Genomic DNA, 25,149 nt, shown 5'->3' with positions numbered 1-25,149 from the left:
CTATTGTCCATCATATTTTTCTTGGGAATGATAATTGAGATGTTTTCCCGTTGCCTTCCTCAATAGTGTTTTTAACGTGACACCATCACTTACTGGCCGCCCCACTGTGGTCAGACTCCATTGCAGCCGCCTCACTGAGGAACAGACGCTGTGTGGACTACCTTTTGTCTGGCTCCTAACCTTCGACCTATCTGGCATGGGTGACCCTACCAGGAGCAATTTTTATTACTCCCGCCAGCACAGCTCTAGGGGTCATCGAAATGCACAAGCCCTTCCACCACATCAAGGTTGTAGTCCGGGGAGGGATATATATAAATATATATATGTATATAAATAAATAAATATATATATATAAATGTATATAAATATATATATAAATATATATATATTTATTATATATATATATAAATTATATATATATATATATTTATATATATATATATAAATATATATAAATAAATTATATATATATATATATATATAAATATATATAAATAAATTATATATATATATATATAAATATATATAAATAAATTATATATATATATATATATATATATATATATATATATATATTTCTTTATATATATGTGAAGAGGACTTCAACGAAGGCATGTGCATAATATGAGGATTTCAAAGTAGGCTTAAATGAAGATAATCTCAAAGGTGACAATGGAGAGGGTTTTAAGAAGGGCATGATGGATAGGGGTTGAAGGATAATATTTGCCTTCCTAAGAAGTTATAAGATTGTATGTACATTGTTTATTTCTTTGCAGGTGTGGCTTTAATTTCATTTAGTTCCAATGCAGTTCTGGGTTAAATAATATGATAAATAAATTATTGCAAGCAGTCTTTTATGTGTGCTTTACAAATTTTAATGTGTTATATTGTATTGAAAGCCATAATACCTTATCCTTCAAACCCTTGTATTCAATCAAATATCCTCGACTGCTGTTGTGATACTCATATGCTAAAATTATTAACGTGCTGTAAAACATAAATCTATTATTGTGTTCAGATCTCCATGTACACCCTAATCCATAAACTCCAAAGGGTATAATAGGGGGTGTTAAAGATCTGAAAACATTTCCATGAACATCTGTTAGATTGTGTGTTTAAGGAATGTATTTGGGTCTTATAATATAGTGTACGACACAATTTTCTGGAAGTCCTGTGTAAGACCACTTTTATGATGCAAACCTTTGTAATAATAATAATAATAATAATAATATCTTTTATTCATCAAGTCCTTGCATAACATTATAGATGTCAAAGAAATTATATGTATACAACATATTTTATCCAGTGATAAGTTTTTGTTTCCCTAATACATTTGGTAAGTAATTCTGAAAAATATGTAAAGTTTTCTTTGGTAGGCTTGACAATCAAGTCATTTTTCTCTGTAATGTCCAGTTCTCATATCAGTGCCCTCTGGGATTGATTCCAAATTCTTGCAACATAACCATTGTTTGATGTCTCTGATGAGAAATAGCATAGCATATAATACACTTCCCATCACTGTATTTTCCAACTTTCACAAGTGCTAGCTTCTCCAGGGTAGCACTGGATGTACCTGTCTTGCGTGTGGTAGGTCTGATGCGATTCAAACCATTTGAGCACCTTAGAAACCTATATTCACAATCATCAAAATTATTTCTCTGCAAGTCATATATTCTATCTTTGTTAACATTGCTAATTTTTTATTTATATTATATTCATTGATACCCCTACCAATTTTGATGTTTTTCCAAAATGTGTGCACGTATGAATTTTAATTGTTAATAGTGCATATTGTTGTTGCTTTGATACTGTAATTCAACTAATTCAATAAAAAATAATATTTCACTCGTTTGGATTCCTTTGAGTTGAATGCAATTTCCTTTACATTTAAGAAGATGCTACACCCGGTATAATGTGAATGTCTGTCTCAATGGATATTTCCAACTTTGACAGGATTCCCATTTCCATCTGTATTTCAGTGTGAAGTTCAATTTTCAATTGCTGAGGGATCACCTGAGAAATTCATGAACATAAGTCAACAAAAGGTTTGGTCTTTCCTTTGTATGGAAGATCCTATATTTACTGGGAAAGGAATCAAGGTATAAGATGTAATTCATGTAGAGGGGATGAGGGACTGTAAAATAAAAACAAGTGAGGTGTGGATGAGAAGAGGCACCAGACCTTCCTGAAAAAATGGTGGGAGGATGTTAATCTGTGGATTTTCTCATATGTAAATGCTATTATTGAATCAATAATTATTCAAAAGATTTTTTCAGGTTCTTAGATATTCCTAGCACTCCCTCTTCTGAAGAACCTGAGGTTTTCCTTACAGAGGGCCTTACTCCCTGGGTAGTGTTCCAGGTAGACCACTAAACAAGAGATCAGATTTATTCCATACCAATTATGCATGATAAAATTGTCCCATGAGCTGTCCTACCTTCATCTACTAATTAGGTTCTTTACTTGAAGGAAAAGTTCTCTTAACATTCCAGTTATGCCTGCTCAACCTAATCTGAATCATCATGGTTAAGAAGACCCCACTTCCTGAAAGTCACAATGAAAAAAATGAGAAGTGGGAGTTTAGTCTCCTTGATATTATATTTTCTTTAGTTGCCAAATTTGCATGATGGTGTTCCTTTGGATAGAACTCCCTATGATTTAATTGTCTAATTTCTTTGTTTCTAATAGTGCAAAAGGGTTGTACTTCATCTTTTCAGGAAATTAGATAATAAATTATATAAATATTCAGTGTACCAGTTTTTTTCCCACACAACAAATAGTATGCATATTAATACTTGTGCTATACTGAATTTCACACTGTTACTCAACTTTGCAGTATTCTCTAGTTAAAGAAGGTATTATTCAGCAACTTTAATTTTACCGCTCAGGATGAGTGTCCTCAAAGGATCTCATGGTCTATTTTAAAAACCCATAATAGTTGTTCCTTTGCCCTGTGTGTAATTAGCATTTATAAATCAAATCATCTTTCGACATGATGAGTTACAAAATTTGTTATTTGTCATTAAATCCAAGTTGGGGTGATATTGCAAGCTCCTATGTGGATGGCATTCACAAATGAATTCTTGCAGACATTTCATATTACAGTTTTGCAAAAGGGAACATAGGTTAGAAGTAAGGGGGTATTGAATTGCTCTTAACATAACAACATCCACTTGGCATGGTTTTAGACTGTCAAAAGCAAAATTTAGTGTTTAATGAACTCTCTGGCTGCTTTACTCTATGTAGCCTGTCAAGCAAGAGCTGGTTTCTATAGTTTTGTGAATAGATATTCTTTTGGTGCACATTTTGATCATTAGGTGTTTATTTTACCCAATATACTGTTCGAATTTCTCTCAGTAGATAGCAATTAGAGAATTCTGTCAAAATATCCCAAATTTTTGACAAACATTTGATAGATATCCTCAGAACTCTTAAAGTTCCCTGTGATAGCTATCAACACACCATATATAATATACATTTAATGTTCATAAAAATCACAATGATGTTGAAGTGTATTTTTGTAGCAACCCATACTATGTCCATATTTCCAGTAGATGAAAATCCGCCTATAAAAGCAGAAACTGCATTATTTAACAATTATTCATACTAAATGATGTTACCAACCTATTTATATATTTTTCAAACTTTGAAGCCATAATGTTCACAAAGCGTACACCTTTTTACAGGGAGAGAAATAACTTCCTGAAGGTCTCTTATATTATTTGAACAGATGCTGAAGCACTTTCAGCATATGACATAAGTTTCAATTGATAAAACAGGGAAACACCTTGGGAACCTGTGTAGGATATTAATTTTGAATCATCTTCACTGTCTACAACTTCACATTTGATTCCCAAGCCATCTTATATATTTTATTCTATCTGATAATGCCATAAAAATGTTCAAATAATATGTAAAACAGCATATTCACTGCACAAAATAATCTTTAACTTTGATGAGACATGTCACATAATGCTATTATTTACTGCATGAAGAAACACTTCATTAAATATTAAGCATTCCCAGCTTGATCAGTAGAAAAAGTATTGATCTAGGCCCACCTATGCATTAGTTTTTGTATGGAGCAAAATAATTTGCTAGATTTAGTACACTCTAGATGATTGGAAGGGTTGCCACTTAGACAATGCATACCTTACCTTAAGGTTGGTACAGTAGGCTTCCAATTAATTCTGTAAAATAAAACATCATAGATGCACTAGGCTGCAATGAATACATTACACCAAAAATATGTGTGTATAATTTTCTTTTTTAGTGCTATTCAAGTAATAATACATCACTACAATGGTGTACAATTTACAACTGTTAATGTAGAAACATCAGCCATGGTGAGATGGCCATTTCAAGAGGTAGAAATTATGTCAAAAACAAAAAAACGAATGAGTAGCTTTAAGGAAATAAGCAAACTTTAGCTCATGGAGTGCAATGAAATTATAAGTGAGACACTATACGGGATCACTTCAAATGTTTACTTAATTACAATATTTTTTAAAGTGTTCCAATGATATTTGGTGTTGAGTTATCAGTTGTAAAAAATTGCTTTCATTAGGTTTCCTTACTTCATATTCTCTTATCTTCTTTCCTTCATGGCTCCTTGCAACTTAGGTTCTAATCTCCTAGAATAGCCATAGCCTTTTGTATTTGCACCCTCAGACTCCTACCACACCCACGTTAAAAAATATTATTTCTTCATTCCAGTTCTGCGCATTGGGCATTTCACATATTGTAAATAGTTTTTCCCAGTGTCTGTACTGATTGTTTTATTTATTAACTATTAAAAGTTAACGTTAACTCCATGTATTAAATACTTTGGTTTTCCATGGAGTACCTACTTACTATAGTATAGTATTATTTCCTGAATTTTGCCAATATTCAGATGGGCCACCTGAGATTACTTGGTGTTTGAACCTAGGACCCTAAGCTGGGTAGCTTAACAACACTGCCCTATAGGCTAATATGTAACACAAAAGGTACATATAAGTAATTCTCAATTCCATATTTTTCCTAATATCCTATTGATGAACTGAAATATTATCAGCTAATGTTCTGTAACATTTACATACCTTCTAAACATGAGTTTTGGTGTGGTTTTGGTTATTTTGTACATTTTTATCCTTCCATCAAAAGAATTTTTAAAATTTGGTGTTCATGACCATTGGAGATGTAAATATGTATGTCTACCAAATTTTATGAAATTTCATTATTAATTACCTATAATCTTTGAGGGCATTTCAGAAGAAAAATATGCAATCATGATTTGATATTTTTATTGACAGTTAAAAACAAATTTTATATCACATAAATTATCAAAATTTAGGTAAACATAATCACACAAGCAATTAGAAACAGGCATGTAGATGTTTTAGGATAGAAGAAATGAGAGTTAACATAGTATGAAAAAAGAACACTGCAAGAAGTTTGGCTTATTAATACAGGAATTCAGTAGTTAAATGACTAAAACTTAGCTCTGAGTGAACAAATCTCACAAGAAATGCAGTAAAAAATGAACTCACTCTGTCCTAATCTTGATGATTAAATCCATATGCACTCCACAAAAATTGTTTATATCTTTCCCTTTATATTTCATGGGCTTTCCATTGAGGCCTAGCTAAATAAATCTTAGAATCTAAGGCTTAGTGCAAATAAATTCTGGAGAACGAAGGGCAAAGATCATATCTCTATATAGGACATCTATGAAAGATTTTAAATGTATAATTCACATTTTAAAATAAATTAGTGGTATATCACTCGTGTGATTAGAGTCAAACATGGGAGTAACAACATATTTAGAGAAACATGCCACCCACCATTCAAATAAATAGCTTCATAAATATGGACAAATTTACTTTTGAAATCATATTTTGCATACTGTAGCAAAAACCTAACCTTTTTAGGCAAGATCGGGCAAAGGGTGGATGTGAATGCATTGCAAATCCAAAGCTTTTCACATAATTCAGTCTATAAAGTCTTTTCTCAAAGAAACAGAAAATGTTGTAATTTCATCTAGTTTGAAAGGGCATCCATATTGTTTTAGAAAATTTAAAAAGTTTTAGGGACAAACTCTAAGAATCATCACTGAAGTAAACATAAAGATATATCTTAAATGAAGTTAAGCCTGAAAACATAGAATCTAAGAATTATATCAAAATGAAGGGTGAATTTTGCTTAAAAGCAGTCAGTTGAGTGATAGTGAATGATTACAAAATATTTGTTGCAGTATGACACTCAATCTTATTATGCTTTTTAAAGAATGCAACTGGAAAAATATAGAACTGGCTGTATTGTACAAATATGTAATTGTACCTGCATTCAGGTACAACAACATATTTTGAAGATATTGTATCAATATACAGGTGTAGTATTTTATATTAGTTGGCAGAGGTATAGTTACTTCTCTGTAGAGGGAAAAGAGGGAGGAGGAAGAGGGGTTTGGACGTCTAGGTGGTACAGGATGGAGGCTTCCACTGGTAAGACAATTTTATAAGAGTGGACTATGCACACTATCTCCTGTAAAGTTTTATTTCAAAAGATGATGCCTAAGCATTGAAACTAACTATACATTGATAAAATTTTAGTGGAAAAAATGGCACCAATCAAAATGCATCCTATCCATTTTGCTGCAGTTCATTCTCTGGAATCTTACTTCTAACATGCAGCAAAAATGCGTATTGTATCTCCGTAAGCTTTATTACTCCCAGGTTAATAAAACATTCTAAATAATAAAAATATGGAAACAATAAAAATAATCTAGATTCAATGTGTATTAATTGGAAAATTTTTATTAATTTATTTTGACGAACATAGTTTTTATAAAATGTCAAAGTATGATAGCGTTCTACAGAGAGGGTGAAAAGGTATGTTCACGGTAGCCTACCCCCTGAACTACTTGGATGTTCACAGTTGTTCATAAGATCTAAAATTGTTCCCATGGTGACAAAAGAGCTCAATGCTAAAAAAATTGGAAATTGAAAACTGTTGTGAGACAACATGATTTTACATGGATTTTAGCAAAAATATATCAAGTGCTTAAGAATGCCCCTAGTATAAGAATATCTTTTGTGCATCTTTCTTATGAGTGTCTCCTGACATATTTTTCATTACTAATTTTTTGTTCCATTGCCAAATAGGTCTCCTTTAATTAAGGTTTAGAAATTGGTGGTATTAGATAATGGATTAACCCAACTGGGTAATATTTAATGTGTAACTTTTTTAATTTTGGCAAGTTAATCATCTGCATTTTTCTGGTTGACTGGAATGAACTCCCCTACTGCAAGAAATTGTTCAAAGATGTCTCTGCGTTAGTTTAATGGGATAATATTTAAGTCTTAATTAGTTTCATTTTGAGATCTCTACACAGGAATCAACAAAGACTTGTTTGGCAGATGAAGGTAGATCTCACATTGTAATAAGCCATGGGGGTATGAAATTAACATATCGTGGTAGGAGGGCAAGTTTCTTTCCCTGTGCTGTCTGCAACTTCCAATGAAGATCTGATACCCTAAAAAAAACAGTTCGGGTTTTCTAGAATGATCTAGGGTTGAAAATTAGCTTTGCAGGCAGTAATTATTCACTCTACCGACTAATCTATCACACCTGTTTTTGATTCAATTCTTCTATAGCTTAATAATAGCTTTGTTTTATATAACTCCAGTTGCAATTTAGTTTAAAGCATTTTTTTTATTCCTACCACTAAATTCAATGGTATTGCTTCAAGAAATTCATAACAATGATGAAGGGACGATTAAATATATGATGCTACATCAAGAATAGTGAATTATGAATTGAGTGAAATTCTGGTGATCCCTTAACATGCCATATCACAAGAGAATTATTATTCACAAAAATGAAAATAATATATAGAAACAAGGAACAATCCACACTGATGTCAGCATAGCTGTCCCAGTAATTGTTGCTGTCAGCCACCAAACCAGCACATGGATTCCAATTTGGAAAAGAATATGGGCTACAAAAAGCCTGAAATAAGGACAAATTTTAATTAATTTCTTGTTAGCAGCTCTTCCAGTAATGAAATGCATGAACTGATATTTTTTATAAAAGGTGAAAATAAGCATTGATAAAGTTCTAATAATGTGTAATGTATTGCTAGGAACATGTTCTAAAGGTGAGTAGCTACCATAAAAACTACTACCTTTATTTGCCTCAAAGAGCTTTATCATAAGAAATTTTTATGATACCCTTAGCATTGCTGACTAAGTATTGCTATTACAGGAAATATTGTAATTAAGAACACTAATATCGCTTCATTTTAAAGTTGAGATTACAAAAAAATTCATGCCACCAAGAAAACTTGTCTTATTGTCACCTGTTTTTGAACTGAGTCTATATATGTATGATGCTGACTGATGGCAATGAATTAATGAGAAAACTACTTGAGCCAGATTCAAGTGAACGATAATTCAAAGTAATAAATATAGCGTAAAATTATTAGCAACAATTTGATTATGACACGTAGCCTATTTTTGTTGCCAGAGAATAAACTACAAGGTAGAACATAAAACAGCACAGCTGACTAATCTCAGTCTCAAATACTTTTCTGAAAATTTGTTACCTAATCCTGCCATTTATAAATATACTATACAATTAATGGGTACCTCCCAGCTCTTATTTTTAGATGTACTAAGTAGCTTAATGTATGATTATTTGTACTTACTTTCACACGCACACACACATTATATCATCATTTAGTCAATTTGGTTTCCCTATTATAATATTTTACATATCTATTTTACTTTATTAAATGATTAACTGAAATGAACTGCTTGCAAATTTTTTATCTGAGTGCATTTGTATTTCATCAGTGGTAGCCACTTGGTCATTTTACACCATACAATATTAGCATTGGTACCATTAAATGTTAAAAAGTTAATCTTCAAGGTGCAAGGTGCAAAGTTCACAAACCTTCTGTCATGACGTCTTCCTGCTTCAAGAGTTTCAACCCCTTCTTTATTATTGTACCTTCGAACTCCATAGACAAAATTGTCAAAATAAGTTTCCCAGATGAGCTTCCCAACATTCATCTCTCCAAATAGTTTCCTATCCAATGGTGATAATTCACTGGTGAGTCGTATTGTCTGACTGTTATCAAAGAACCACTCATTGAAGATAAAGAATTTAAGGCGACCAAGGGAAGAATTCACACGAGAATGAAGTTTAATCAATCTAGAAGAAAGATAAAAGAGAACAATTGATAAAGCATATGCCTAATTAATAAGAATTGAGACATATAATCTAAACCAGTGGAATTAAACATTTTTTCTTAATTTAGTTACTCATTCCCTTTTCATGTGAGAAAATCATAAAATATGTTGCATTTGGTTCATATTAGCATTATTTCTAAAGGGAGTATAATACATGCATGCATATATTAATTAAAACAATGTCCATATAAGGAGGACTCTAATTACAGGACAGCAAGATAAAACTGAAGTGGATTTTGCATTGTGATAATACCTCTCCTATGTCATTCAATTTAAATAGCAAAGATTCAATAATTTGTTCTATGTAGAGAAAAGAAATGTCTCGCATGAGTATTAACCAAAAATCCTGTTTGCACTTAATGTATGTATAATTAATTTCCTTACTCATCATGTGCCGGTATTGCTTTTATGAGTGCCATGTGTCTGGAGAGCACCTTGTATTTGGAAAATACTTAGTGTTTGGAAAATACCTAGTGTTTGGAGTACCAATATTACCCTCCTTCCAACTTGGATGAATCAAAATTATCTTTCCATAGCCACACAGCACTATACTGCATACTAGATATGCACTAGCACTATATAGTATATCAATTAAGTCATGCCCACTGCATAATATGAAAGAAGGAAAAGGCAATCATATTTATACTTACCCTACTGAGTCACTCCCATTTTGATAAATATTTTTGGACACTTATATTATCCTGATTTTCCCAATATTTTTCACTCAATGTCGGTTAAGTTGCCATTGCCCAGTGAAATATAATTTTAATCTAGCTGGACAAAATAGGATTTTCATTTCAATTAGTTTTTCTTGTTTCAATACCTAAATAAATTACTTGTGAAACACTAAAATCAAGCAAGAACAGTTAAGTGTTACCAGTACCCACTGCTGGTATATTTTATTTTTATTGCTTATCTTTTCTAATAAGACTAGTGCTCCCTCATTGCTTTTTCTAACAGTATTTTGAGGAAAAAGGGGAGACTATAACTAGGGAAATGGCGTGTTATTACAGTAACTATTACTTGCCATTGACAAGTTCATCTGATATTCTCAAAATGCATGTAATAATGAATTATGAGTTGCTAGTGAAAAATATACCTTTAAATTAAATCTAGCAGTTGGCCAAATGAGTGAATGACAGTACTTACATGGGACGCCCTCCAAATAATTTTGTCAATGCATCCAAAAATATTGCTGGCAGAAAGTGTACAAAAATTGAAGAGATTTGGAAAAGCAGTAGTGATGGTAGGAACTTCAGATAGGGATACCACACAGCTGATTTCAGTGGGTAAAGGTGCATATAGTATCCAACTCTTCTCTCTATACTTGCCCATCTAAATGGATTCTGTGTGCTGGTGGTACAGTGATACACTGACAGAGTATTAGGCCTGCAAATAACAACAAGAAACAACATAAAAATGCAATGAAATCTAAAATAATGCTTGATAACAGTATTGAAATGAAATTAATGGCATTGCTCTGAGGTTGTTCTGGCAACATTTAATGGGCTACCCACACATAAAAATACCTTGCTAGGTATGTATATCTAAGTATCCATATTATTCACTTACAACAAGATCTCTGTGGCAGAAGGTTTAGCATACTCATTTGATGAAAATATGAGGTCCCAATATTCTACTATAATATTTACAAAATAATCATTCGGCCAGAAAAGTTTTAATGAAGATGTGTTTGAAGGAAAGAATATCTATTTTTTTTCTTGGTGAATAATATTCCCTAATTTTAGTTAAAATTTTTTAGGGCTCATCTTGGTATAGCTACAAGACTTTAGAGGGACAGAATCAGAAGCATCACTCAGATAAAATCAAACGCTCAAAATTTATATTAATAAGTGGTTTTTCATAAACAAAACTAGCAATGAGGGAGGGGTGAGGACATTTACAACATTTGTCTGTCTCAGGATGGCTGGGTGAAGCAATAATCAAATTAGTGAATAAAGCTCTAGATCTCTTCAAGCATTACAAAAATAATCTTTTCTGAGACACTATAAAATCAATTTATATCAACAAAAAAATTAGCATTTCAATTCAGTCCAATCATCTTAGTCTAGGCATTAGTACAATTATGGAATGAGTAACCAAAATATGGATACCAAACAAAGCTAGGCAGAATATATTTGCATGAAGAATGTTTCTACCACAAAAACATGACCATTCCCAGCCCTGTGTGTGCGTGTATGTACAGAGTACGTTCCGAAAGTAATGCAATAACTTTTTTAAAAGTATTATTGTACAGATTTGCACAAGCACTTAAAATTCTTCATAGTACTGTCCTTGGGCCTCCATAAATTTTTTCCAGTGACTCTACCATAGCCGGTACGTGCCCGTGAAGGGGACTTCGGGGTCTTCTCGCTAGGTCATCGTCACTGCTGATAGGATCTCTTCTATGGATGAAAAACGGATTCCTTTCAGGGCTTCCTTAATCCGAGGGAACACATAGAAGTCTGCTGGGGTGACGTCAGGACTATAAGGGGATAGAGCAGCATCGGCACCTGGTGTTTGGCTATGAAGTCGCGGACTCCTAGCGCACTGTCTTGATGGAATTGCCAGGTAGTGGAGATGTCTTTTCTCATCCTGATGACCCTATTTTGGAGTCTTTCCAGCACATTCATGTAGTAGGCAGCGTTAAATGGCTGTCCTTGATGGACAAACTTCTTATGGACCACTCCTTTAAAGTTGAAAAAGACAATGAGCATTGTTTTCACTTTTGATTTGCTCATTCTTGCCTTTTTCGGCTGGGGGACTGGTCGATGTTCCACTTAGAACTTTGGCATTTGTTTCTTGGTCGCATTAAAAAACTTTAGTTTTTTTACACCAGAGATGACGTAGTCAAAATAATCAGATTCATTTTCAACACATTGCAAAAGTTTACTTGGAATTTCTGCTTGGTTGGTCTTTCGTGACATGGTCGGCATGCAGAGGTTTATAATAACTGACATCCTGCCCCTTCCACTACTTGAGGAGCACTGCGACCAGTTTTGTAGCAAAACTTAGCCCACCCTCATTAACTCCAAGTGGTTCAATTCCCACTCCAACCAATATGAGCAATGCAGGATATTCATTTGCATTACTTTCGGAACGCAACTTATATGTATAAATATATATATATATATATATATATATATATATATATATATATATATATATATATATATATATATATATATATATATATATATATATATATGTATGTATATGTTCTTTGGTCAGAAATAGGGTGTTTACAAAAGACATCGGGGGCGGTAAATTTTTCTCTATGATGGCCATTGCTGAGTAGCAGTTTAAAAAAAACCCAGAAGTTTATGAAAAACTTAATTGATTTCCTGAAGAGATAAAGTAAAACATTCATTTACGAAATATTTTCAAAAAAATGTTAAAAGACTTTCTTGGAAAAATGTTTTGATAGTGCCTAAGAATATATAAAAAGAGCTATTACAATGTTATCTAATATATTTGTAAATTTGATATTATCATGAAGGCCATACAATTACTATTATTACTATTTTTGTTTTATGTTGAATAAATCTATCTATTTATCTATCTATCCAAATGCTATATAAGGTTTTCCAAGTAACTCTCTGTCACTTGAATTTGAAAACAATATTTGGCCATTATTCCTACTAAATGGTGTTTCTATTGGCATTACACACTTAGGTAACTATTTCTAAAATGATACATGCATGAATACAAATATGCCTGGCTTATATGTAAGATGTCTACTACAATGGACATAGAAATAAAATGCTGGAGAAACTCATCATTTAATTCAATTAATTTAAATGATAGAATTAAAATAAAGACTCGAAAAAGTTTTCATGTAAAATTAAGTTTTTCATGAAAGCAAATAATTTGAGTAGTTGCTCACTTGGTCGTTGCAGTATGCCATGCAGCTGCTATCATTTCACTAACTACAGAATCCACTGGTATGTAATCTGTAACAAGATTATGATCTAATGGAAGGCGGCGTAATACCCCTTTGGCTGCACCTGTTAAAAACCCTGCTGGACCATTCATTGAAGCTATCCATCCAGGCTTAGGCTCCTTCCATGCACCAGTAACTATTAATAAAGTATGTCTTTTATTAAATAAGTACATGAAATGAACTGATAAAAGTTTAGAAGAAGCACATAAATGCAAGTGTTAGGTTGGTGCAAGATCAAAATCATTTGCTATAGAGTATTTTAACTTTGAAAAACTACTCTTAGAGGCATATACCAACAAATCCAATACCCTCTACTGAAAGGGACTGCATTCATTTAGTTTTTTTCTCAAGGTACCTACTCACTGATATGGAATTTTTCTGTATTAAGATTATGAAGAACAACAGCACATTAATGAAAGATGCAAAAATTTATTGTATGTGTATTTTTTATAAATAATAAAGTTACAAAACTGTTCATTATGAATATTCATCCCTCATTATTTTATTTTTAAAATAAAAACTCAGATGTGGTTCATATCCACTTTAAAAGCGGAGAGCTTGGAATTCCTTCTGATTTTCTCACCCTCTATCTAAAATATCAATTCAAAACTATAGCTCATAAATGTATTTAATTCAGCAGATATTATAGAACATTTCACTTTTCTAATATTGCTCAAATTCACAGGATAAAATAAATAATAATAATATTTTCCAAAAAGTCAACTAACTTGAGATTCATATAATGAGAGTACAACAAGCTGTTATATTTGACTGGCTATATCTTTACAATAATCCCTGAATATTGTACAATAAGCAATATTATAACTTCTAACGGCTGGCCATCATTCTGAGGTCATACCTACTAGATTATATCAATTTGATTGCTACAGTATATAAAAATAAAAGCAATGTTTTATTAACTATCTGGCATGATTACATCAAGTAAAAAAAGTTCTTTTTAATTACTTGCAATCTAATTAAGAGCTATATTTCAATCCTTTACAACAGAGTAGATACAAAATTGCACTCTGGCAATTAGCCAAAATTTATTTAGTTGTTTCTGTTGCCTTAAAATATGACCAACAGATTAGCATAAGTATTTTCCACTGGAATTTTGTGATTTGTTAATTGATATTCACCTATGTGGTTTCATGTATTCATTTTTATTATTTGACATTTATAAATTGTATTGATCTATTGACATAAAAGCTTAAGGTGCTTCTAATAAAAATTTTTATAATGGAGAGATGGAAACTTGCAGGAAATACAGCTGATAAAAACTGGATGTTTCCAAGCTATGTTTCATCATGAAACAAACTACTATGAGCATTGAGTGGGTAGGCACCCACTCAATTCGTATATTAGGTATGAAAAAAAAAAATATATATATATATATATATATATATATATATATATATATATATATATATATATATATATATATATATATATATATATATATATAATTACTTAAACTTGTATATGAAATTCTATATCATATTGAACACTGAGCGTAATTGCCCAATAATCTAAGGAGTACTATCATGAACTGTAATTATAAGAATGCTTCAATAAAGAGTGGAAAAACAAATTTTGGTAGAAATAATCATGTTGTGTTCATATGAAGCTTTAAGTACTTTTTAAATAGTTATGGGCAAAAATATCACTCCTTGAAAAATATTACCAGTCATCTATCCTTATTTTATACCTATTATGAATACTATGATATCTATTCTCCTTAAGATTATTGTTTAATTGATTAATGTGAGAATTTTCATTGTTTTTTCTTCTGCATAAACGTTTTTTACCCAGCCTTACTTACGACTAGGTACTCAATAGTTTATTGCAAGTGGCACGCTTGAGTTTTCATAAATTTTCTTGAAAATTCATTTTGAAATAAGATGACTTAATGGCCAAGCAACTGCTTGGCATCCCTAAATAGCAATTGGAAGATCCAGTTTATGGATTCTGATGAAATCAAAATAGCATTTGAAGTGAATTTCCATGTACAAAGCATTTCCTTTGATATTTAACCTTCAAATTTATCATTGTTGACTCACTCATTGAAGGACGAACAATTACAGCGGGGAAGAAAGCAGCTGCTGCATCCACTTCATATTCTGCTAAAGCCTTGGTTAATGTATAAGTGTTGGGGTGACCCCCCATCAATCTGCAATAGATTGTGAAGAGAATCTAGTAAAATATAGAATTGGTGGGGCAAAATAAATTAAATATATACGTAAAGAGAATTTGTTTCCCACATCGTATCTGAACTGTAATTATTTTTCTAGTGAGTACATTATTATTACAGTACCTACTGATAATATGGAAAATCCTCAATTTAGATTGAAAATATACTCCTGGAAGATTTGACATAAATGGTGTACATTGAACTTTAATTTTCAGTGGTCACATCTATGTATACTGATGATACTGATTTGCTATACATTTGGAAGCACGACATTTTTTCACCCAAATGTCATCAATAATTAAAGCAGAATCAATTTAAAACGAAATTTACAAGTCTGTGCAATGGCTTCTGTTGCAGGTAGGCAGTATTCATTTTATTCTACCAGATTTATTTGCATATAATGGTTTGATTATCAACAGTTTTGTGGCATGCCAGCTGGTATTTTTAGGCCAAACAGGTTCTCTGACACCCTAAGTCTTCCTGCTGGTTCCTTCAGCTTGGAGATACCATCTAGATTACTGTTGAAAATGCTAACTGAAATAGCACATGCTGAAAAATACCATTACAAAGATCTAAAATTGCTACGAAGAATAGAGGCAAAACTACTGACAAATAGAACAACATATTTGGTAAAATCTGATGGGATGTAGCGATCAAAATTTGTCATTTGTGTCCAATAAGGGTAGGCACCTACTTTAATTTACTGAGAATGAGGACAATATTTGCCTATGTCATATGTGTTGTGTACATAAGGATACAGTGAGGACTCCATAGGCATTAGAATCAGAAGAATAATTTATTAAATCCTGGTCATAGTAAATAAGCTAAAAATCAGCTAAACTGTAATGTCCATCCTTTTAAAATACTTATGACAGTCGAGCAAAGTGTTCCTAAAGGCCTCTACAAAATTCTTGGAGTTGAAAAAAGTCAAATATATTCTGAGTCATTTCTATTCTTATGAAGTCAAACTTCAACTCTTTCAGTATCCTTTAAGTTGATTACCTAGATATTTTGAGATTTGAACAATGTTTCTAAGAATATTTTTAAATTGTACTCATAACACATTTTGTAGGTACAATTATGAAAATGATAATACTTTTGCTATGAGTAGTATGGACTATTGCTTAGTTTTACCATTGTATGATACCTTGATGCTAAAAAATTAATTTGCATGAATTCACTTACGTAGGAGCTAGTTTCTCAAAAGCCTCAGCAGGCATGGATTGTGACAGTCCAATTAGCTTATCAGCAGTCTGTCCAACAGGATATAATTTTTCTTCAGCACTCTTTCTGGTACAATTTACAAATGCACTGGAAACATGGACTAAAACCTGCAATGACATTTTTACACTTTGATTTCCTATTACCAGAATTTACCTGTCATTCAGAAATTTTATTGCTTCGTGGAATTCTTATTAAAATTATGAATTATTACTTGCAAGGATCATTTAGTAGAGAAACAATGTCATGTGTTGGTGGTAAGAATATATCCAATGTTAATTGAATAATTTTAAGTTAATAAAATTTATAATTCTGGCAAAATTCACAAGAACGTTTGTAGAAGTATTGATAAATGTATATATCTACCTTGAGTTTTGGCATATTTTTGCATAGCTCAATAATTCTTCGAGTTCCTAGGAGATTTACATCAATAGTCAATTTTAAACCAGACTCGAAATCAAGTGTTGCAGCTGAGTGAAAGACAACAGAAACCTCCCGGCAAAGAATTTCACGGTCATTTGTGGATAATCCTAGATTATCCTCACCAACATCACCATAGATAGCTCTAATTTTTTTTTCATATATCCCTGGACATTCATCATGCAGTCTTTCAAACACCTAAAATATGAAGAAATAGATAATTTTAGGAACAGTCATAGGATACTTTCAATGCTTAAAGATTTTACTTGTTAAGCCATCCTTACCCAAAGATTAATTCTGGAGTTGTTGCAAAATTAAATTTCACTTGGTATTAATAGATATATGCTTAGCAGATTTAGCAATTATGATAAGTGTAGAATAAATATCATACAAAATGTGAATTCATAATAAAAATTATAGACATAAGTAGGTACTTCACTGTGTCTTATGTTAAATGGAAGGCATACTTAATAAAAGGTAGAGGTACCAAGAGTTTGTTAAAATATAGTCAATAACTTCTGAACAAAAGTGACTCTTAAGTTATCTCAAGTGACTTCATGAAATAGGGAAATCATAATTCAACCTCCTGGGAAGCTATGTTATTGCTATCAATATTACCTGATTTAAATAACTTCTCCATATACCAAAGTTTTTGGAACCCTTGTACCCACTCGAAGTCTTGGTTTTGCAACTAGATATCTTTGTACCAAATCAGTTTGGTTTTTATCCCAGTAGATCTGCTTCTCATACAATTGAATACATTATAAATGAAGTTCTCTTGACTTTTGAAAAGAAAGCCTGTTACTCACCCTTTGTGACTAATATTCTGCTTTTGATTGTGTTGACCATGCCATTTTTAAGGAAAAGTTACAGTTCTATGGTTTCTGGATGTGGGACTAAAATTTATCATTTCACCAATCAAAAACATATGACATGAGTTAATAGTAAAACGTTAGAATTCATTATTGCTATATATATAGAGCTACAAGGTTTTGTACTTTGCACCCATACTTTTTTTGGTGATGATAAATAACTTTTTATATAATGTAACCATTTGCAGTGTCTTCTTTGCTCATGAAATATAATCCTTGAATAATTATAATGGTCTCTGGAATCCACAGGGTACATGTATATATGTCCATGTTGCTCTAGCATGAGCCAATGGCATATTCTGCATATATTCTATTTATGAATCCACTTAGAACACTATTCCACTGCAATCTAAGTAGATGTAGGAGGTGTAAGCATTCCCCGAAATTCCAGTACACAATTCCTAGGAGTTATCCTGCATAAAAACAGGTCTTGGGAGGAATACATTTTCAAATTACGTAGAAAGTTAAGTTCCCTATGCTTCCTCATTAGAAATATTAGATATTCTGTAAATTTAGAAGTCCTTATATTTATTTAGTATGGTGAACTTTATTCTCGTGTTACTTTTAGCATAGTTTTCTGGGGTTCCTCTCCACATGTGGGCATCATCTTCAAAATCCAAAAGAGGATTACGAGTATATGTATTATGAGCAATGCTCCTTGTGATGCACCATGTAAACCTCCCTTCAAATGACTTGGTTTATTTCCAGTACCTTGCATATATATATTTAATGCTGTCTTGCATGCAAAGGGTAATATTTCTCAGTAAAACTCCAACTACAATTACCATAGTCACTATATAAGGTACTGCAATGACCTGCACCAGCCATTTGTCAGAAGACAAAATAATGCTCATGGGCCTGAAGCAATGGGCTTAAGTTCCCCATGAAATCTTGCATGTCCTATATTTGTGTATGTATGAATATGCAACAAATCTCTGGACAAATAAATGCATTATTGTTATTTTTGCGCTCTTTTTAATACCTATAGTACATAGAACTGACTTGTTCAAACCCCTTGGATTTCATCTTGACCCCATTAACAGGGAGTATATGCTCATATTATTCATCTCCTTGTAAAAAAACTCACCAGACAACTGTTTTTAATTGATTAACTAACACTATGAGTGAGTAAGGACCATTTAATCATCACATACTATGCTTTTTTCTAATCCAGTCTCAAAGGCAGGTGACTCTGGTGGCATGCCTTGGGTATAAAACTAATATTCTTGTTTCAGGAAAAGTTGACCTGAGTTTTGCCCAGTTCTAGTCCTATTCAATGATGTAGATCACTCATTGATGGGACAAGAATTATGGCATTATACAAGGTCTGTCTGGAAACTATCCAGCAATGCAATATTTTGAGGAAAATAGCCTTCCTAGAACAATGAGTTCTTAGTCCTTTTCAAAGTACTCTGCTTGGGACCTCACACACATATACTAGCATCTCTTCTACTTTTTAAAACAATAGGCAAAGTTATTTTTCAGCATTGTAATCAGCTGCCTCGCTGTATTTTTCATGGGATGAGTGTGAGAGGTCCCAAGGGGAGTACTTCGAAAGAGACTAAGGTCTTATTGTTCTACGTAGGCTATAGTTTTCAAAATATTGCATGAAGGGATCCTTTCTGGACAGACCTTATATAGTTTGTACCTACATATTTTAAACTCTATTGCATACTAAGGAAAATATGTCAACTCGACCTGGACTTATGTAAATATTCATGATACTAAGGCAAAATAGGGCTCCCATGATTCCCTCATTAGGTTAATAAGTATGCACATACCTGTATAATCTAAGAGTGTGTGTCTCAATACTACAATATGCTGTGTAATTCAGCCGGCCTTGAAATAGGGCTTTGAATTATTATAGACAACAGGCTTTTATGTGTTATCAAATACTACGTAATCTCTCTACTTCATTGACAAATATTTTGAACTCTACTCTTTCTTGATTTATTTCATTTTGCATATTTATAGTCGCCTGGGACACCAAGCAAAAAAATGAGTGGCACATTTATCACTCTATTTTTCTATGTTTATTTATTTTACTATTTATTTTGCAATTTTGAATGTATATTTTCACAGATCAAGTATCAAAAGATATGTATTACCTAAAAAAATTTGATTAACCTGTCCATTTTGCAAGGCATTCTTAATTCTGGGGAATGAAGCTATAAGCCACATAAGGCTCACTTAAAAGAAAGTTATTAAAAAAGTCCCAGACATTAAACTGGTGTACATGCATAACCTTCAAGAATCCACAATAAATTTTAAAGTAGTATTTAATTATTTATTTTCTACTTTCTCTCCCACAGCAGCAAGCTAAAGGTGGAAACTGTGGTCCAAATCTTGATTTTGAGTCTCTCCTGCCCTCTCTCAATAAGGCAACTAATTAGTGATAAAAAAGTACAGGGACGCACCCAAAAGTGGTAGGACTGATTTTTTTACAAGAATTTTATTGACGATATACTTACATCGACTTATTAATCTTCAAAGTATGCTCCTTGAGCTGCTACACACTTAGTATAACGTTGCTCCCATTCCCCGTACGCCCGCTGGAAATTTTCTTTGGGGATGCCGTTGATGACCCTCGTCGAAGCCTCTTGAACGGCCTTTATCGAGTCAAAACGTCGTCCCTTGAGCTGTCTTTTTATCAGGGGGAAGAAGAAGAAGTCCGGTGGTGCCAGATCGGGAGAATAGGGCGGGTGCGGCAACGTGGCAACGCCGTATTTGGCCGTTGCCTGTTGGTCGACACTCAGAATTTTCGGCACCATCTTGGCGCACACCTTGCGCATGGCCAAATCCTGTGAAATAATGCGTTGGACGTTGGATGCAGACAGACCCAACTGGTCTGCGATTTATTCACTGGTTAAGCGTCGGTCTGTGTTCAGCAGTGTCCTCACTCTGTCCACATTCGTGTCGGTTCTTGCCGTCGACGGCCGTCCGGAGCGATGGGCGTCTTCAACGAGCTCCCTACCCTCTTTAAACAACTTGTGCCACTCAAATACTGTGGAACGGCTTAAGGCAGTGTCCCCATAAGCCTGCTTGATCATATCGAGGGTCTCAGTTGCCGTCTTCCCGAGTTTCGCACAAAACTTCACGGAATAATGTTGCTCTAAATTCATATTCATTTTGTTTTTCGACGCGGACAAAAAACTCCCTTCATTAAAAACGGTGTCCTCACTCAACGACAGCCCGCAGGCGACTGAAGTTGGTGTCGGTCTGTTGCTAAGAGCCCCCTCCACCTTACCCTGCAAGGCAGACCCCCCTCCACCACTCCGTTCGCGCCAGAGAAAATCAGCCCTACCACTTTTGGGTACAACCCTGTATTACCTTTTATGAGCTAAATCTTCCTTCTCCCGCTGAGTGCAACGATTTTCAAATAAAACTCTTGCTGAATGAAGGTTCATTAATTAATAGTGTTGTAAAAAATCTCTTTTGACCCTATTTAAGATGTTTAATTTAAGATTCGGCCACTTTCAGCACATCACAAATGCCTCTCAATAACTCTAGGGATAGAAGTGAGTGAGTGCCATTTGAGCGAGTGTGTGGTGTGATAGTAAGAGTCTGTTCAAGAGGTGATTATTATGTGTTAATATATATTTTTTCAAATGTTGTTAGTATCAATTAGGATATATTTTTGAATTGAGTTTTTCTTGTACTGAAAATTTTTGTGTAAAGAAAACTTTGAAACAAAAATTTTTATTGAGTAGTTTATTTCTGGCTATGAATTTTTTTATCATTCAACAAACGCCTGTATTTCATTGCCCATTTTATTTGAAATTACTTTCTTCCTTTTCTAAACTGTGATTAACCTTTAAGAGGAAAATTATTTACTAGTAAAAAATGGTAATAATTTTTTATTTTATTTTTACTATAAAATCAATACCAATTGATTTAGCCAGCTTAATATGGAGATATTTTTCCTTCTGGAACTATTGCGTAGTCACTATTCTTCCTTCTATTCTTGCTATTGACTCTGGTTTAACTGAATGAAATTATATAACTAAAACCATAAGCTTATCTACAAAAGATTCATTGTTTCATAGGGAAAGGTTTGTGCAGGTAACAAACACCTTCACATGAAGTATACCTAATAACCAAATGTTAATATTTTTGAAAGTGAATCAAATTTAAGAATGATTTACCAGGTTTTTTGATAGTTCTTCTGCCCGCGTCTTTGGTTCCTTTCCTTTCTTCTGCCGAACCAAAATGTAAATAGTGCCGATCCCTGGGCATGTTCGGAGGAGCTTTTCTATAAGGGCCATGCCAAGAAATCCAGTTGCTCCTGTAATTAGTATATTTCTTCCTCCTCTTTCATCCTCATCTCCAATGCCCGCCATGAATTTCTGGATCGGGCTGATCATTTCTGTAGCCATTTCTGGGCCAGGCGAGTTCTGAAAATTTGAGATACCAAGTCATTAAGAAAAAGCTCAACTAAAAGAAATGTAACAATTTTAGCTAAAATTTAATATAAAGTTTGCATTTCTGAACAAAACAATCATTGACTGGAATAATCTAACTAAACAACTATTCAAGCCCTTCACAAGTAATGTATATGAAAAAAAGATGTAAACAATTTATTAGATAATTGCATATGTGTGAAATTTTATTGGTAGATGTAATTCAAGTAAAATACATCTCTAAATTTAATGTAAAATTTTATATATAAATATTAACTATGTACGAGGGTCATCCGGAAAGTAGTACCCGTTCGTGCCGCATGAAGTGCTGACGACGCGAGTAGCCGCTGGACGAGGTCAGATAGCTTCAGTGGCTTGTCTGCCTTCTCTGAGCCAAGTTGCGTGACGCTAGCATTGCCTGTGTTGTTTCTGTGATTGTTTACAATGTTTAAAAAAATTGAGAACGCCGCCAGTTGTGAAGTGAGGGCAGTGATTAAATTCCTCAATGCAAGAAACGTTCGCCCATGTGATATTCATCGCCAATTAAAGGAGGTGTATGGAGACAATGTAATGGACGAGTCGTCTGTTCGGCGGTGGTGTCGCAACTTCAACATGGGGAGGGGGAACACACACGACGATGAGCGTTCGGAGAGACCGTCTGTCATTACAGACCAACTGGTGAGCTCAGTTGACGAATTCGTGAGGAACGATCGGCGCGTCACAATTGATGACATCTGTGAGCATTTTCCCAATGTTTCTCGAACAATTGTTCATGAAATTGTTAAACACCATCTGCATTATGCAAAAATTTGTGCAAGATGGGTCCCTCGCGTATCTCAATGAGCTGGCGGCGAAGGACTATGCAGCAGGAATACAGAAACTTGTCACACGTTATGACAAATGCCTTAATTTGCTTGGAGATTATGTTGAGAAGTAGTTTAAAGTATCCTCTTTCAAATAAAATTTTTTATGTTTGTTAATATTTACTTTTGTGTCTTTATTTCACGAACGGGTACTACTTTCCGGATGACCCTCGTATGTAACCACAATCAACCCGAAGTTAAAGAGTGAGGGTAGAGCTCAACTAGTATTAGGCCCAATGGTGTGTGACATTCACACATCTGGGTTGGGTGGCCCACACTGCTGGTACCCAAAAATGAATACACCTGTGTGATTATGTTAGCACACTACAATCACAGATGTGTGACAAATCAAACCTGGGCCCACTAGCCAGGAGACCAACGCTCTACCCACTGGGCTACCATGTTTCCAAAGTCAACTAATTATGGAATAAATTATTTCTATACTCACATTGTTTCTGAAATATTTTTGGGAAAAAAGACGTTTTTCTTAAATTTAAAATTTTGATAATATACATAAAGCCATACTGTAATGGTTAAGCGTTAATGTAGCCCAAAAATACTATTTCATCAGAATTTATTAAACTCTCCTTCCGACCTCATTCAACACATGACACTCAAATTACTTTATGTACCTTTTGCTGTGATTCATTCTTGGTTATTGACGAATACGATTACATGCTCATAATAAATGCAGGGTTGCAAACATATCCACCAGGCACCTCCAGAAGCAAAGGGGAATATTTAATCTTATTATGTGGAAATGTGTTTTCATTAGGAAAGCATTTGCCAAATATTTCTTCGAAATTTTTCCCAGGCAAAAAACCTTGCAACAAGAATAAAAAATGGCATAACTAAGGCTGGCTTTGCATCTGCGGTAGAGAGTGTGGATGAAGCAGTTAGGAGAGGGGTGACAAAAACATACCTTTCCCCTCCCCCGAAAACAAATCCCAGATGCTTCTTTAAGAGACTAAGAAATTTTACTGAGAAAAAGTGGGTGATATGTGAAGGATGTTCAAGCACACCTCTCATCTACCCGGAGGAGATCAAATTAATTGCACATGCCGGCACTGAGGGTTTTGTGACATTTTGATAAAGGGGACGAAGAAAATGAAACCAAGAGTTTCTATAAAGCATTGGTGAGCAGTACATCAACTTTCTTCATTTTCTCCTGTCAAAATTTCCGCCTTGTGACTTTCAGCCACTCTCATAATAACTCCATCCTCTACTCCGAAGTGAGTCACGTTGTTCACGGATGAGCTCTTCATGTATAGAAATAGTGCGTGCCATCGCAAAGAGATTCCAGATAACCCAGCTCGCCGTGACACGGTTAAAAGCCTTCGCAATATAAACAAATAGATCTTGAATGGAATTAAACAGTCGAGCTGAAATGGCCTTCGGAAATAGCGCTGGGTGTTGAGGATATTTGAAGCACTCGAGGAGTTTACAGAACCTCGGATATCTATTAGGTGGTGGACTAAGGTGTGCCCTAATTCACGATCGAAATGGCGCCAAAGTTCCCTAAAATTTACTGTTACAGAATTTCGTTTTAAAATATGATTCATAATCATAAAATTCATCCAAATGGCGCCAGTTCACCTTTGTAGGCCAATACTAGCTCCGCTACTAATGTTAGGATTGATACTAATTATGCGTCGAAGAAGGGATCTATCCAACTATCTCATTAGGAACTAAATTGATCATGCACTTTCCAATTGAATTGAAATGCCTACAAGACAGCTTTATAAATACGCGAAACTGCAAAATAAATTTATAATAGTTTAAAAATTTTCTGAGGACATAGAGAAATATATTGCCTTAGGGAATATGTCCGTCAAAGTTTTGCATAAAATACTTTTTACCCTGCGTCATACTACGCATTTGGATATAATAATGTTAGATCACAAAGCATATGAGCGTGTTTCCTTTGATAAGGAAATGAGAACGGTGGCGTAAGGATACGTATCTTTTTTCTGTTATTTTAAAATAATAATAATGTTTATTAA

At 33.6% G+C, this 25,149-nt stretch overlaps 1 protein-coding gene across 1 annotated transcript in view; it reads right to left on the bottom strand.

Moving 5' to 3' along the window:
* Positions 1 to 5,331: 5,331 nt before the first annotated feature.
* Positions 5,332 to 25,149, bottom strand: part of LOC139687937 (putative fatty acyl-CoA reductase CG8306) — a 41,579-nt gene continuing 21,761 nt past the window's right edge. The window contains exons 2-9 of the mRNA XM_071585296.1: positions 22,029 to 22,277; positions 16,958 to 17,209; positions 16,556 to 16,701; positions 15,240 to 15,349; positions 13,123 to 13,315; positions 10,386 to 10,625; positions 8,938 to 9,198; positions 5,332 to 7,992 (exon numbers count right to left, since the gene is read on the bottom strand). Of these exons, the coding sequence (XP_071441397.1) occupies positions 7,854 to 7,992; positions 8,938 to 9,198; positions 10,386 to 10,625; positions 13,123 to 13,315; positions 15,240 to 15,349; positions 16,556 to 16,701; positions 16,958 to 17,209; positions 22,029 to 22,259 (1,572 nt within the window). The 5' untranslated portion in view covers positions 22,260 to 22,277 and the 3' untranslated portion in view covers positions 5,332 to 7,853. The remainder of the gene's footprint in view (positions 7,993 to 8,937; positions 9,199 to 10,385; positions 10,626 to 13,122; positions 13,316 to 15,239; positions 15,350 to 16,555; positions 16,702 to 16,957; positions 17,210 to 22,028; positions 22,278 to 25,149) is intronic.

The sequence above is a fragment of the Hetaerina americana genome, unplaced genomic scaffold, assembly GCF_022747635.1.
Source record: "Hetaerina americana unplaced genomic scaffold, ioHetAmer1.1.p SCAF_2, whole genome shotgun sequence".
NCBI classification, from domain to species: Eukaryota; Metazoa; Arthropoda; class Insecta; order Odonata; family Calopterygidae; genus Hetaerina; species Hetaerina americana.
This window is presented reverse-complemented; position numbering and strand designations above follow the sequence as displayed.